Source organism: Cenococcum geophilum (assembly GCF_001692895.1).
Source record: "Cenococcum geophilum 1.58 unplaced genomic scaffold K441scaffold_2, whole genome shotgun sequence".
Taxonomy (NCBI): domain Eukaryota; kingdom Fungi; phylum Ascomycota; class Dothideomycetes; order Gloniales; family Gloniaceae; genus Cenococcum; species Cenococcum geophilum.
In genome coordinates this window covers 1,212,359-1,228,543 of record NW_027137560.1, presented here as the reverse complement: position 1 = coordinate 1,228,543, position 16,185 = coordinate 1,212,359, and the positions used below count along the sequence as shown (strand labels likewise).

Genomic DNA, 16,185 nt, shown 5'->3' with positions numbered 1-16,185 from the left:
AATCTCGACCCAGCTTAGGACGTGTTGTCCTCCGCGCCTTTCCCTTCCCCTCTTCTCTCAGCCACCACTCAACCTTATTTCTTCATCTTGGCACACGCCATCTTTTCATGTCTGATTGACAGTGTGTAATGGTGCTGCTGACCAAAGGGAGTAGGTTTCTACCGCTTCAAAGAAAACCGCTTCCGAAGCAGCTAGCAATTTGCTGAAATGGGCGTTCTCAACACCCCTTTCCAAGGGAATTACTGATGGGCCCTGTACGCCGATGGCCTCTTGCTCACCTCTTCATACACAGGTAGTTCTCCGCCCTTCATTGTGGCCCTCCAAATAGGCTCTGGCCTCGCAACGTTTCCCAATCATTCATCATCTCCCGCAGCTCTCGACGCCGGGACATATCTCAATTCCACACCTTCCTCTTGATTCCGCGCCTTTCTCACCACCCTCAGCCACCGGTCAATTGCAAGCATCACTGCGATCCCTGGGAAAATGGCTCCAGCCGTCAAGATGGACCACGGCTCCGCAACCGGGCAATACCGCAAGAACAGCAGCTCCGGGACCAGCAGTCCCATCAACATGAAATCCGACACCAGCAACAGCGATGTGATCCACACTTGCTTCCTCCGTGGGCGCCGAGCCTGCTTTACGAAGCACCAGATGAGCACAGAGGTCGCAAGGATGGCGAGGTAGGTGGTGGCGTAGAGGAACCTTACCACTGGTGAGGAGAGATTGCGCAGGAATAGAGCGCGCGATGTGCACGAGCCGGCTGTGATTGGGTGCGTGAGTAGAGCCCGAATCTGATTTCAAGGCATCGTTGGCTGGGATGAAGGGAGCCGTGTTTAGCAATCCGATTGAGGTAAGAAGAGCCGCAGAGGGCTAGTTCTGGAAACAAAATATTGCAAAGTGCTTGTGAGGTGTTCGTGAGAAAGCCATGAGAGGGAGGCTACGCTTCAGCTGTTGGGAGGTCTAATTTTGTGTCGCTTTGACATTTTATGGTACCTTAGTCTACCGGCGACGTTTATCCCCTTTCTGGTACCGCTGCTCAACTAGAATCTAGCTACCCTGGTCCAATTAGATATCAGCGGCAAGTATTACTAGAAAATACGCCGTTGACAAGCTTGAATTAGTGCATCCTTCGGTACTCCCATTGCTAACCTCCCATTCTCACCTCATCATGTTTCGTTCTCCCATTAACTAATATAACTCCTACCCATCCACCCATATTCTCTCACTGTTCCATCACCCTTTGGCCTTCTCTTATAACTCTTTCGTCTTCTCCCACAGCCCTCTCATCGCCTGCCATCCTGTCCTGATCATTCCCTCTTCTTCCGTTCCCTCTTCCTCCATTCCCTCTTCCTCCATTCCCTCTTCCTCCATTCCCTCTTCCTCCATTCCCTCTTCCTCCATTCCCCTCAGTTCCCCTATTTCCCCCTCCACAGTCAAACTCACAGCGAAGAGGAGATAGGAGAGATTCGAGTGGAGGCTTCTGACGGGCTCTGAGGCGGTCCATCCGTGTTTGAGGCGGGATCGGTCAAGGTGATAGTGCGGGCGGCGCATGAGTATTCGGCGCGATGCGGGAAGAAATGCAGGAAGATAAAGGCAGGCTGTTGAGGTATGGCCAAGGGAGAGATTGAGAGAGGATTGATAGCAGCCGGGATAAGATGGCCAGAGTATACCGACAGCCAGGCAGTTATCGCTTGTCGTAAATGCTTCAAAGTACGGAGGTGGCTTTTTGAGAGCTTTTCAATGAGGAAAAATAAAATGGATATATAGAGCCTGGAGATTTCGGGTTCAAGGCCCTACGCGTTGACTTTACAGAAGCGGCCCGTGAACGGAAAAACACCCCACGCCCTTAATGCTACCTGATCACTCCTAAGCCATTGCGCATTCTGTTGTACAGAATCCCTAGCACCCAAAACTCTCTTACCGCCGGTTCGTACCCATCGTTGAATCGTCAAATCGTTGATTTAGATAAAAAATGAGAACCCACGAAGGATAACGCCGCTAAACGCTGGGAATGCATCGCTAGAAATGATCAAGAAAAGTATATATGCCGAGAGAAAGTGAAGTGGTGATGCAGGACGAGCCAGAAAGTGATGAGCGAATGCTGTACGTCCACCTGGTTCCAGAATTGCGCCTTCCAATGCTTGCGTAAATGCTCTCCACCCAATGCTAACCTCCCCTTCCAATTTCGTTCCCCTCTCCCACCCGTCTCCAGCGATTCCAATGGTCCTGCCATCTTCTCCGCTACGCTTACGCCACATGTGACTCCATTTCTCTTGCCCATTCAAGCTCTCGTATCGCAAGCTGCTTGCGGCTCAGGAAAATATGACGATGCCGGCTTGAGCTACCACTGGCTCTTCTAATCAAATGAGTCTCCGGTGGATCAAGAATTGTAAGAATACTTCGAATGGACGAAGCCCGCTTCCTGAAGCTATCGAAAGAATTTCCTATGGGCAATCCCTTCCACTGGGAAGGGTTCCACCACTTTTTGCGTTCTTGCGGCTGCTCCATCTCTTCCGGCTCTTCCGTGAACATCGGCTCCTCCGTGAAGGCCGGCTCTTCCGTGAAGGCCGGCTGATCCGTGAAAATCGGCTTGTCTGTGAGGATCGATTTCTCCGTAATGGTAGGCACCGCGGAAGACTTGCTCTTGGTGCTCACGCGTCGCGAAGTGCTCGGCCTGCTTCGTTTGCCGTGGGCGCTCCTGACTCTTGGAGATTGCACCGGACTGTTCGTCACCTCCTGTAACACCTGCACGACAGCGACGTGGCCAGAGCGCGCAGCCACTTCAAAAGCTGTCCCGTATGTCACCCATCCATGGCTTCTCGCATTTGGGTCTGCGCCCTTCTCCAACAGCGCTTGCACGACGTCGAGGTCGCCTTTCGATGCTGCGACTATCAGAGGTGTGATGCCGTGCGGACCGGCTGTGTTGACTTCAGCGCCTGCTTGAAGCAGCGCAAACACCGTAGAACCGAATCCTGACTGTACTGCCCTCATCAGCGCAGTGGCTCCCAGAGAATCCTTTCCTTCTATGTCGCAAGTGCTGGTAAGGAGCTCAACAGTGTAAGTAAGACCCAAGCTTGCGGCGTAAGACAGGGGCGAAACGTTTCTTGGGTACATGTCAAATGTGGCCAAATCCGATGCGGAATTGCGACACTGGATCGCACTCGCGACTTTTCTTTTAGCAAGCAAGAAATCGCGGATGGGTACCTCGAAGCTCTTTTCTCGATGACCCCACATGTGAGCTGCCCAATGGGATGCAGCGTAAGAGTAGAATGGGTAATTGTGCAGCCGAGTTTGCAGCTCTAGCCTTGATGAACATGGGCCTTTGTCGAAAACATCAAAGGACAGATAGGTGATGCATGTTCGCGCAACGTTTTTGCTGCTCTTCGGAAAAAAACGCCTCCTCGTCCGGCGAAAGTATTCCTGCGCGGTGGCATGAACGAGGCGTATGATAAAGGTTTCTTCCTCTATCATCACTAGGCCTGCACAAACAGAGGTCAGCAGTTCTTCGATGGGAAGTCTAGACCTGCTGATGTCCTCTTGCCCAGACCTTGTGGATATGGCATGTATCAATTCCCATTTTGTCAACGGCCTGACAACAGTTGACAGCCATGAGAGAACAACATTCGCGAGAGAGAAATCCTCAGGGGCCTGGTCTTGAATCCGCCTCATAGTGTCTGCGTAGGCTCTGTCCAGAGTGTCTGGCAAAGTTGGCAGTCTATGCCGGACAGAGCCAGGGCAGGAACTAAGAGCCAAGGAATCCAAATGGAGACGCGCAAGTAAAAAACTGCCGAGTAGTTAGCGAGTACGAACTTATTTTGTTAGATCAAATAGATAGTTACATTCCGCTGGCCTTCTCTAGTACGGCCGCTATGATGTCAGTCATGAGAGAGGGGTAAGCGTTGATGTTGCGTACCAATCGCCGTTCCTGCAAGATGCGACCTTTTACATAGAGTTCAATGTCATCAGAATTGGCGTTAATAATCAAAGAGTTCTTTTCTGTAGTTTGTTCGTCAGAGGGTTTACTGAACTCTCCCTTCTCGAGAAATTGGTCCTCTATGCTTTCGTTAAATCTAGAAGTTACGAGGATATTGACCTGAGTAGGAAGCCCACATAGGACCTTTAGGAATTGGATCCGGGTGTCTTCAGGACACTCGTCCAAGGCGTCCACTAAAAGGAAAATTTTGGGATGAAACAGGAGTTCTGAATCAAGGATCCGCGTTATTTCTGCTTGGTCAGGTCGAGTACCGTTCTTGACGTGAGTCTGGTACCATTCTCGGGCGTCATTAAGGGCATCCCCTCGTTGCGTTACTAGTTGACGCCAAATGCCGGCGATGAGTTCAGTAGCTGATTGGTTGTCACATTCTTCGTAGCTGCAATAGACGCATACCACAGCAGCTTCTTTGGTCGGGAATCGATTGAGGAGCGTCTCGAAAGCGGCGGATCTTGAGAACTGATCAATACCGGATCTGATCTGAGTGAAAGAGGGTACTTACACCATAACGGACTTACCAGTGCCAGCTAACTCATAGAATGTAAGAAAGTGTATGGTTGATAGGAGGGGTACCACTTACGCATTCCTGGACACCACAATCTCCCTCCGGAGCTGTTGATCCATGCCTGAAATTCTTCAGCTTCTAAGAACCACTGACATGTTCTTTGTACAGTTAGTTAAAGTGTCCCTAGAGCTCTTCAAGTTGAAGTAAAAATTATCCGTCTTACCCTGCTTGCCGTAATTTCGACATATATCTTTGCTTTTGCAGAAAATCCAACGGAGACAAGAACTCCTTCGTTGCAATTAGATCGGAGTCTACCGCTCTAATTAGTAACGTTCTGGAGTTAGAGTACAGTTGCGCACCAGGCTCATTCCCCCGTCTCTCCTGCCTTGCTTGTTCAACCTGTGATAGCGTTTCTTGTATTTCTTGCACCATCTTCGTATGCTCGGTGATAGCGTCACTAAGCTTTCTGGAGACAATATGTTAGCAAGCACCGGAAAACATCAACGGTAGGATACACGAACGAGTTAAAGCGTTTAACCTACCCTGAATCACTAGAAAGTGCTACCTCAACAAAATTTTGCAATCGCTGAATACTTTGTAAAACTTCCGCAGCCTCATATTTAATAATTTGCCACCGTAGTCCCATTAAATTTAATGATGGATCCAACCTCTGCGCCAAGTCATCAAGGGAGGCTTTCAAAAGATTAAAAGCACTATTTGGCTTCTCAACCAAAGAGCGCATATTAGTATACCAAACATCGTCCAGTGACTCCGCTTCTTCAACCATAAACCGCAGCCGGGAGAGGAGAGTAAGGAAGTTAGTAGCCTCCAACGTTAGTTTTGCTCGTTCTTTCGGGGCATCCTTAACGCCATGTAGGTAGGATATGACCTTGACGGTAGCATTGATCAACTCAACGATGCCGGAGGCCAAGCCTATTGTTGAGATGGAACCCATTGTCGACAAAACAATTAAAAATCTGCGAAGGCTGAGGCCTTGCGCTTGGCCCGTAAAGTAGGACCCCGACGGGAATATACATTACATATGCCTTTTGCCGGCATCCGCGAGATGTAGCATGGCATGGCCTAGCTTGCTCTTACGCTCAGCATACAGGTGCGTTGTCTCCAGCGAAAAGGACAAGACTTCAGCCTTTCAAGTTTACCAGGTTGGAGGTACTGTTCATGATAGGTGGGCAGAAGCAGTTCATCATAGCTCGAAATGCTGAGATAATGGATGCACGGTCGTTGATTGTTACAACGTGGCCCGTTTGAGGAGGCGATGCATATCACCTCCGGGTAATACAGTTCGTGATGAGGACGATGTGTTGTGGTGGAAGTTGATTCGGTGTCGAATGAGCACGGACCAACTCGGGGTCGACGATGCCCGCATTTCTGCGATTCTCATGCGATACTCTTATTTCTGCCAAACCCGAATATAAACCATGTTGAGATACTCGCCATAGAGAGTTAAATGGCAAATATGAAGATGGAGGGAGTAGTACTATAGAGAGGTGAGAGGAAATCTGTGGAAGTAGTGTTGGCTACATCGTAGAAGCAGTGTCTCTAGAGTGATTCGCCAATCCCTCCAAACTCAACTTGCTCTGGAAGCCACAAAACGCCACAAAACACCACCGAACCATGCACCCCCGGGCCGTTGAGGTGTACAAAATTCAATGGCCTGTGCGGTCAGTTTCCTGGCCCTATCTGCTTTTTCGATGCCTTACAAGCGGGCACAAGATACTTCAAGGATCTGTATTGAGTCGGAGAGTAACATGTCGGCATGACGAGAAATTAGTAAAGATAATAAACATTCAATGAACCATAAATTTGTGGCGTTCATAAATGCTCAACTAGCATGTTTCTTAGATTGCTGTTAAAGACTAAAAAGCACGATTCTAGTCATGAGTACGTGAAAGTTTGCTGAATCCACGGCAATTTCGCATTCTAGTTTAAAAGGAAACCGCAGAAATTAGCAGAGGCATAAGAGAGCAATAGTATACCGCTGGTGCACGGTATTTATAGCATGGTGACTTGAGATTTACCAGCTAGTTACAGATCTCGACAATCTGATCTTAGCAAACCAGGATGTGGGGGTTATTGCATCAGCATTCCAGGCGTGGAAACACTTCAGGATGCACAAAGCCGCTCCACGTTTTCTGAGCGCGCCTTAGAACTGCGACCAAAACTTCTAACCGCACTGGAGCCACGTACTACATGAAAGCTCTGTTCGTCGATGAGCTCTCTCATGCTCACGTACCCTGTACCGAAAACGCCGACGCAGCGGTATCGAAACTCCGCCGTCTATCCCCAGTTTATGGTTTTGACCAGCAGTTTCTAAAATTCGATGGCAGCGAGGATATGAGGTCGGCGTTGTACGTCACATCCATACAAGAGCCATTCCATTCTGTGCGTTGTAGCTTCCATACGCGTCGGTACACGCATTCAACGAGTATGCCATGATCACCAAGGTGTTCGCGCCTGATATGCTATATTCGTCGCTACAAAATTTACGGAAGGAGGAACTCGTAGATGTCATATGGGTTGTATTGGTAGAGCTGTGGCAGTCTTGCGTCGATATGCCGGTTTATAGGGACGGAGAGGATATTGGTGGTGGCAATAGCAGGTGATTGTGCAGCAACACTCACAGAAGCATGGGTCTGCGTCGCTGGGTTTCCTGTTTCTGGGAGGCTGCTAATGCTCAAGGAGAGCATCGAGCTATTTTGATTCTTTGTACGTACTGCGATGGCGACAATAATAGCCATAGCAATAGTCAGCACAAGGTCAATGATAGTCATTCAGAATCAAATGGCTGCAAGCCAGTATATCTATACTTTGCTGCCCTATCGCTTTGTATTCGTATTAACCGGGTATAACGAAGGTGATTGTAGAACGACTTAGAGACCTTCCTGTCGGCCTTGCTTTGGTACAGGCTGGGCGTTACGTTACGTCCAACCAATGCCTCTGCAAGCTGGTAAGGTCCAGGAGCATGCTGCTCTGTTTGTTTAGGAAATGGGCTTTGGACTACTCCTCCGGAATTTAAAAGGTATTTTGACATGCTGGTTCTGCCGTTGAAGCAAAGATAGATAAGTGAGAAACCTAGCGTGACGCCGTGTAAATATAATGTTGACCATATGGGGGGAGACCCTTTTACTATTGTACTTATTGTTTGCACGAGCTGAGTTATGGTTCGGGTTCGAAAGCGCCGTGTTGAGCATGGTTCTTGATCCCCCAAACACGAAATTAGGCTAGACAAATGTTACAGCCAAGCAATCTGAAGTTTTGTGTTGTTGAAATTGAGTTAGCTTAGATATAATCAATGTATTGCTGATGAATAGTCCGTGCTGAACAGAACTATGTTTATTTGTTGTTTGTAACGTTGGGCAGATGTTCCCTTGATGTCCTGGCCCTTGAATAGAACGGATTCAGGCACGTCCCGAACGGACTCTCCTAGCTTCCGCAGTTTAAATCAACATGAATAGTCGAATCGTAGGACAATGGTCGATTGCTGTACAACACATGCAAATTGGGAAAAGAGCTGTCTATTTGACCCACATTCCTGTATATATCACATACGAATTTGTTAGCGGTGGGATGATTGTGTCATTCAATCTGATAGCAAAATACCTTTGAAAGTAACGTTAATTTTCCATCAATAAATTGCAGCCAGATAGCCAGAACATGAGAATAGACTCGATGTGGATACCGTGCAGGAATGCACATAATCAATATAATCGCCCAAAATTGGTGATTACGATTAAATAAAGACATCAATTCCGAGACGCCCAGCCTCCGGGTACGCGATTATATACCCGGGTGTATGAGTTTTCTTTAAACTAACACTATTGGCAAAGGTGATATACTATAAATGGTAGCTTTTTATGGTCATAAATGGTGTTAAAATTTATAACTTGGTCCAAGCGTGGTAGTTATGTGCATCCCTGTGGACACGGAATCCAAGCACTAAGTGACGATAATACTAATTTGAATAAGGTTTTAGATGAGATTTGCAACAACATGAACATATCGTGGCTCCAGACCACTCAGGCTCAATGTACTAGAACTAGAGAAGGGATTCTTAAACCTCAGGTTTTACGGTTCGTCAATTCAACTTCATAGGGAGTACGTGATACCATTGTATTGCCTGAGTGCAGTAAAGGCTGCTTCATGGCTCTGAACAAAGCCTCGGGTGTCCTGAGTGTGATTCATTGAAGAGATCGTCAGGATAATAAGGAAGGCTCGCTCTTGAGATAATGATCTTTTATTTCCTTTCCGGCGTACAACACTAGCTAGATTTTTTTTTTACAAGTCTTGAATTAGCAATTCGCCAGTAGACAATCTGTTCTAAGGTAGGGGCAGGTGCGCCAGTGGGTACCTTACCATTTGAAGATCCTATCAAGAGGTAGCAGAAATATCCAAAGGCCCCAAACTCCTGCTTTCTCGTGGGTTCAATGGGTATCCATCACTTCCCTTCCGCCTTCAGCACGAGCCCCTCTTCCAGCCCAACCGGCTCCCAAACACTCCTGTCCTTCTTGTTTTGCGCCCAGACTATGTCTCCCTTTAAGTAAACTATAACTCCACCCCTTCCTGTCGCGCTCGCCGTGATCCTGAATAGTGGAAGTCCAGTGACTTCGTGCGCCTCCCTCAAAGGAATTAGCAGCAGGTTCTCCTCTCCACACCACGCTTCCACTACATCCTTGAACGTCGTCTCTTCAACAACTTCCTTTCGCGCCGAACGGGGCTCCGTCATAGCACTGCCCGCCTTCTTTGGTGTTCCAGGCGGCGCCAAAACTGGTCGCGCTGGCCCAGCTGTTGGCAATGGTAGTTCAGTCTTTGCACGATCCCCTAGATCAAGCGCCAAATTCATCATCTCTAGGCCTTTATCCCACATTTCAGATACTGCTCGGACAGTGTTGATTTCGTTAGGGAAGCGGCCCTTCCACCAGGTGAACCACTGCCCAACTTCTTCATAGTTTGGCTCCGACGTGAGCCAGAGATGCAACACATTGAGCCATTTAGGGAAGAATTCGGCGAGGAGTAGCTGCGCCATAACGCTGGGTTTGAAGAATGAATTCCATGCCAATACCTGCTGGAGCGGTTTAAGATCCTGATCCGAGGGGTCAACTTCAAAATCAGATGAGAGGAGGAGGGCAAGACGTGGGAGAAGGTGTCGAATTAGAGCGCTATCAAGCTCGCCACGGAGAACCTCACGCCAATTCTCTAGGCCGGGCATGACACCACGAGAAAGATCCCAGGTATCAAGAGCAAGGCGGAATTTTCGTTTTATATCAGCGAGAAGGCCGGAGGAGCTCTTAGGGTCAATGTGGTGATCCGAGAGGTATTGGAGCCAGGGGAAAAGCCAGATATGGGGGAGAGGAATGGAGTGTTTCTTTTTGAGTGCTGTACGGGGGTTCCAACTTTGAACAGCTGCAGACAGTTTTTGGACGATGAGTTGATTGATGACATTGTGGTAGATAAAGGATGGAAGAATGTCCTTCCAAGCTTCAACGAGAGCTATGAGCGCAGTGGGGAAATGAGCATCCCATTCATTGGTTATTGCTGTACGGACTTTTGGGAGCCAGAGCGTGTATATCATAGTCTCGTAAGGGGTCGTGGATTTGTGTCGCCGGATACCGTCGAAAGCATCACCACCATTGAGTAATGCAATAATATCTTTGCTGATCCTTAAAACGGTTCTTAGGCGATGGATATAAGGCACCAAGTGCATTGGCTTCTCCAGAGGCTCCCAGTCTAACATCTCCTGTTTGAACAGGGGGTGAATTGCGGCGACAGCTGCTTCTGACAGGCCAAATTGCTGAATCTCATTCCGATATTCGACTTGTAGTGTTTCGAGCTCTGTGACGACCTCTTCCCATCGAGTAGCGGCCTCGTCAGCAGTGCTTGGTTTGTTGAGATCGAAGCGATTTAGAGCCGTGATAGCATCGGTCACCCCTTGGATTTTTCGAACCTCCTCTTCCTGTTCATCAATCTCTTGCTGTAGCTGATCTTCTTCCAGGTCCAAAAACTTCTTCTTCTCAGTGAGGTCGTTCCAGGCCTCAGCAAACGCTTCCAGCTCCAACCTTGCCCTCTTAGCTATCCTCTCTGCCTCCGTTTCTGTAGACGACGCACCACCCAAAGGGGTCAACAGCCCAGCAGTGGATGTGAGCAGCTTTGTTTCCTTCCCGGTAGCATCAATTATAGATTTGAGGACGTTAGGAACGTGTAACCCGTCTGCAGCTGCTTCGATGTCCGCAGCAGTCCTGTATTTCACCTTTTGGCGAGTAAACCCCCCAGGTGTGCTTGCGCCGCTTCCTGTTCCTGACCGTGTGATCTCTTTTCTTCTCCGCCTTGCCTTGCGCTCTTCCTCGGACGAGTCTTCATACTCTTCTCCTCGCCTTTCGGCAGCCCTTTTAGCCTCTGCCTTGGCCTGCTCAGTCTTCTCCTTGACTGCACCCACACCCGCTCCTTTGGGCCGCAGTTTTACATCTATTGGGTTCAAGATACCCTCGCCCGATTTGCCTAGCCCTTGTCCCTCCTGGTATCCCATCTTAGCCATCATCTTTGCCGCAAACGACATTTTCGGTTTGGGGGCACTGGGGGATTCATCGCCGCCATTTTTTGCGCTTTTGCGACTAGGGCCATCGCCGAAGTCGCCTTTGCGCTTGAAGGAAGGGCGCTCCATTGTGAACGCGATAAGAAGAGAGAACGGTTCGGGAAGTGATGTTGCGGAGATTTCTATCAATATTGATGTCTCGGGGATGCAGCCTAGTTTCTGTGTCAGTTGGGGTGTGACCATTCTTGGTGGCTTGCAGGTGGCCCTGGCTATTTAATCTGCGGAGATCACCGCTGATAGGATCCCCCCTTCGAATGCAGAAAGTTCCCTATCGCGCGACACTCCTAAAATAACAACAATAATAGCTCTCTGCTTTCCCTCCCTCCATTTCTTGCAGACGGTACTTTTCGTGATATTTCACCATGGAGATGCCTCGGAGCACCTCCCCAGAGCCAATGGTGCGCACCACGTCCTCAGAAGGAGCAATCCACCTCCGCCATCCAACACCTGATCTGCAGTCGCTGCAAGGGGCTTACATTGGGAATATCGAGCGCTTGGAGGAGAGAGCCGAAAGGATGAGCTCAAGGGGGTCAGATATCGCTGAGGAAATACGAAAACTCCATTTAGAGCAGAAGTTATCGGACAGCAGGAAGTCTTCCATGCGATCCGTCGCGGCCGACGAAGCAAGAGCCGTTCATGCCAACAGATCCCGTAACGCGTCCACCAGCTCCTTCTCGAATTCTATTGTAGATGTCAATAGCGCTGCCAGATGGGGCGGATACTCTCCGGGTGGTTTCATCACGTCCCCAATCGGTTCAATCCGCTCCGGAACATGGTCTCAGCTATCACAGCAGAGACAACGCTCTGCTTCCCGTGCTTCACGGCTGGGCCATATCATGCAGCCTGATGAAGACGATATCGGCCACCAAGACGACGAGGAGCCATCTGGCTCACCTACGATGCACAATTCCGTCCCTCGCCTTACCTCCCCCAAGCCGCCAAGTCACCGTTCTGTGTCCTCCTTCACGAAACAGTACGACCAGATAGCGCAGGAGATACAGGATCAATTTGACGAGTTTCCTAACGATAGGCCCATATCAGATCCTCAAATACATAGGCAGCACGATGATAGCTACTTCACGAATCCACATGACCTTCCCGATAGACCCCCCACAGCCACCTCCACCGACACCTATCACCAAGCAAGAACACTTTTCCACGATTTCGATGGCGTCCACTGCTCTCCGGTCGTAGAAGAAGATGTAGTCGAGTCGCAAGGCAGCCGAAACTCTTCCCTTTTAAGATCAATGCCCGCTCCACCGGGACATACGGCACCTCCTCCTAGTGACAATATGGTATTCTATCCTGCACCGGTCCCGCGAATGCTGAACCTCCCCAAGCGGCTGTCACAATTACCATCTGCCACTGTACAAGCCAAACGAAGGACACAGCTCCTTGAATCCATGCCCACGGATGCTAGAAAGTCGGCAGCCTGGCTACCAGATGAAATACGGAACAGCTCAGACACTTTTAACGACAGCTCTCATAAAAGGAAGAGCGCTGACCCGCGCAAAAGCGTGATGGGCCTAGCTGGTCTACCCCCTCAACTTCGAGCAAGTGTGTACTTTGACCAAGTAGCCTCGGCGCAAGAGTTTGAAGTCAAGGGTGACTCTGCGGAGGCAACCCTTGATAGTATTCTTGAGGCATCCGCCCATGCCCCTGTTGGTGCTTTCACGGATCACCCGTTTGCTGGCCATGTCGGCAACGAAGTCTATGGCAAGGAGCAAGTTCGAAGGAGTACTACGTCATCAATGATCCTGGACAAGGCCGATGCCAGGAAAAGCCGCAGTTCCCTCAACCTTCTCCGTGGTCGCCGAAACTCTAGTGGCGATGGGCCGAACAAACTCCAGAAGCGAATCAGTACCGATGAGCTAAAAAGGCTGACCGTTCGAAATAGTAGCCGCCTTAGTCTAGGGCCTCAACTCGAGGAAAATGGTGATAACTTGCATTATCCAGAGGATGAAGAACATGAGGATGCAGGCGAGGCAACTCCCTTTAGGCACTCAACAGATAGCGACCAGCACCCAGATGTTGAAGACTGTGCCGAGGAAGAGGAAGAGGCTCCGGAAGGACCAGCTATCCCCCAATTCCATGGGCCTCCGACTACGCTCCTTGCTGAACTTCAGATGCGCAAACAGCAGCAAAAGAGTCGAAATCGAACCGCTGCTACTGCCTATCCTAATGGGATGCATTCTACACTACTCGAGCTCGATGCCGTGGCAGAGGTGGAGAAGAAACGTCGCGTTGGACAAAGGATTGCACTCGCGTGGGAAGACCCGGATGCTAAAGTTGCCGAAGAAGCAGATGAAGATGAAGATGTACCTTTGGGCATGCTATTCCCTGCCCGGGATGGCCTCATCAATAAGAAGGGTGGAGCTGGACAAGCCTCAGATTGGGATCGACCTCTTGGGCTTATCGCACAGCGAGAGCTCGAAGACAGTGAACCCCTTAGCAACCGTCGGAACAGATTACGTGGTGGCGACCCTAGACAACGGGACCCCAGTCCTCAGAAGCGTGTCGGGATGCCCCAAGCACCTGCGCTAGGTCCTGAGCCCTCACCAACACTCCCACTTTTGCCTGGACAATCTGCAACGCCTGTCAACGGTGATGGTGAAGAAGAGACACTCGCACAGCGGAAACTCCGCCTCAAGAATCGCGAAGCTCTCGATGCTGCCATCAGCGACGTACGTGCGCGGCCCGTTAGTGGCGAATTCATGAGCGAGATGCTGAATCAAATCGGTGCTTCTAAGGAAGATGAAAAGCCTAAGCCTGAAGAACCTGCTGGCGAAGGGGAAGAGGAAGAAGAAACCTTGGGCCAACGGCGCGCCCGACTTCAAGCTGAAGCTTTAGCGCGAGGCGGGCAAATTCCTGCCAATGGGAATAACCTTAACCCAGCAAACGCTACCCACCCACCACTCAAATCATCCCATAGCCTGGCAGATCTACTATCAGCACATCCAATAAACCCGAACAGTGCCTCGGCCCGCAAGATATCAAATGAGGTGCTTGTGGCTGCATTACCTCAAGGGAGCCTGCTCCAGCAGAGTGAGGTTAAGAAGACACGGCAAAAAGCAGATTTGTTGGCGCAAAATCAACGCAACACCAGTTACGGTACTGATAAGCCTCTGCTAGACATTGGAAAGGGCACGCAAGATCCAGCACTCGCGCCGAAGACTACGGCTTTCAAGGGTGGCGTGTACAATAATGGAATGGGTGGCGCTGGCCTCGTCCCCACTCCTGTATCTGTACCCGGTATGTTGAATGGCGGAATGGGTTCTGGTATGGGCCTCGCAGGGCAGCCAGGCGGATACTTCCCCAATAACATGGGAATGCCAACGCCCATGCCGATGAACTTTACGCCTAACGGCTTAGGTATGATGCCGCAGCAGATGGGTATGGGCATGAATATGGGCATGCCAATGGCAGGTATGCCTATGAACGGATTTCAGGGTTTTGGATACCCGCAGATGAGCGGTATGCAGCAGCATGGGATGCAGCAAATGCCCATGCAGATGGGAATGCCAGGGCAGATGCAAATGGATCCGATGATGGACAGTAGACAGAGAGACATGATCGACAGGTGGAGACAAAGTATCATGCACTAGTTCACGATTGTTGCGGCTAGCGGAGGTTAGGATTCCGGATTGCACGATATAAGCGTCACCAGCGTTTCTTGGCTTTATGATTTTATCACATTAATATTCCCTTCCGGTTTCTTCCTTGCATACAGCTGGGGACAGCATGACGTTTACTGGGTCTGCGCATTGACATACGGTTTGGCAACACGGCTTCTGTTAGTAGGCAGGTTCATGAGAGGCCTAGGATTGGTTTGAAGCGTGCCAAGCCCTTATTTTTCTCCTGCATTGCATCCCCCGAGCTATCTCCGTGATGTCTCGCAATAACCGTTTTTAGGATTTATCTATTGATCCAAGCTCTGCCAAATGGTCATCCTGCTGACTCTAAACTAACTCTCGCTTGCAAACCATAATGATGAAATTCAGGCAGTCACGCTTTCCCCTAGCTACCCAACAAAAAAATTAGAAATAAAAGAATTTTCAAACTCTAAAATTTTCCTTCAATCGTAGTTAACCTGATTCATCCACAATAAAGTTTTCACATGCCCCAGAAATTTTTCAGAGCATAATTCGCGCTCTGTTCAAATTAAAGCAAGAATATAGAACACCGAAATTACAGCTTTGTCACCTAACTACGGAAGCAGGCGCTATCTACTCAGCAACTATGCTAGATTTCAGTCTAATTATGTGGATAGTGATTGCAAGAAATTCACGCTTTAAGCGATGTAATCGGCCATTACTCTCCCACTCTGCCGTCCTCTTTAACTATGCTTCCCATAGCCCCTATCAATAAGTTTCAGCTATGCTACCTCTCGGTATCGTTGCCCTGTAACTATCTTCTAGATAGCACCATCCACCACAAAAATCGCGCTCGAGCTGGTTAAACTCTGACTTTTGGCTTCTTCTTCACAGAGTTTATCTGTCTCATCATAGCGCAAAGCCATAGCTTTGGGAAGCGCACAGTGAAAAATAAAATGCTTATGACTACTACTGAAATAGGAATCGAAAAGAATCGGGGCGATTCTGCACAAGTTTTGGGTACTGAGGAAAATTTACCCCTGAAATATCACGATTATTACACCGCATTTTCCGGGTAGTAGGACGAATTTGTTTAAATAGAGCATCGCGATCTAGAGTACCAAGGGTAGAGGTAAGTAGGAGGAAGTTGAGGCTTGTTGCTGCTATTGCTGGAGAGGTTGAGATGCTGCTCTTAAAGCCTTCCCGACTTCCTCCTATTTTAGTGATTAGTGGAATCTATGTTAGCATGGTCAGAAAGTTCTTCTGTGGTAAGGGGTCTCGTACCAAAGATACCCAGCTCTTCACATGGTAGACTGTAGTGTCAAGATATGGGGAACCCAAGAATCTCAGGCGTTACAGCAATCTTAAGTCCGCTCGTGCATCGTGAGCACCTTTCTACGAGCTTCGAGGCCATTATTCAGTGATCTTGGCCTCAATTATGCTCTCTGTGGCCCTCTAAGCGCTCTGGTGTTGCCCATACTCCCTCCAT

At 49.3% G+C, this 16,185-nt stretch overlaps 3 protein-coding genes across 3 annotated transcripts; 1 reads left to right on the top strand and 2 right to left on the bottom strand.

Annotated features, from left to right (window-relative positions):
- Positions 1-1,899: 1,899 nt before the first annotated feature.
- Positions 1,900-4,933, bottom strand: K441DRAFT_95906 (uncharacterized protein). Its single transcript, XM_067654562.1, has 6 exons — positions 4,856-4,933; positions 4,720-4,807; positions 4,572-4,654; positions 4,494-4,518; positions 3,840-4,442; positions 1,900-3,784 (listed from the first exon to the last, which is right to left on the bottom strand). Exons 1-6 carry the CDS (start codon positions 4,926-4,928, stop codon positions 2,248-2,250), a joined length of 2,409 nt encoding a protein of 802 aa, XP_067509703.1. The 5' UTR covers positions 4,929-4,933; the 3' UTR covers positions 1,900-2,247.
- A 4,019-nt stretch (positions 4,934-8,952) lies between these two features.
- K441DRAFT_533758 (TFP11-domain-containing protein) lies at positions 8,953-11,172 on the bottom strand (the record flags this gene model as incomplete). The annotated part of the gene is made up of 1 exon (XM_067642304.1): positions 8,953-11,172. One exon carries the CDS (start codon positions 11,170-11,172, stop codon positions 8,953-8,955), a length of 2,220 nt encoding a protein of 739 aa, XP_067509702.1.
- Positions 11,173-11,376: 204 nt separating this feature from the next.
- K441DRAFT_651003 (uncharacterized protein) lies at positions 11,377-15,131 on the top strand. The gene has a single exon (XM_067647128.1). It carries the CDS (start codon positions 11,466-11,468, stop codon positions 14,706-14,708), a length of 3,243 nt encoding a protein of 1,080 aa, XP_067509701.1. The 5' UTR covers positions 11,377-11,465; the 3' UTR covers positions 14,709-15,131.
- Positions 15,132-16,185: the final 1,054 nt, after the last annotated feature.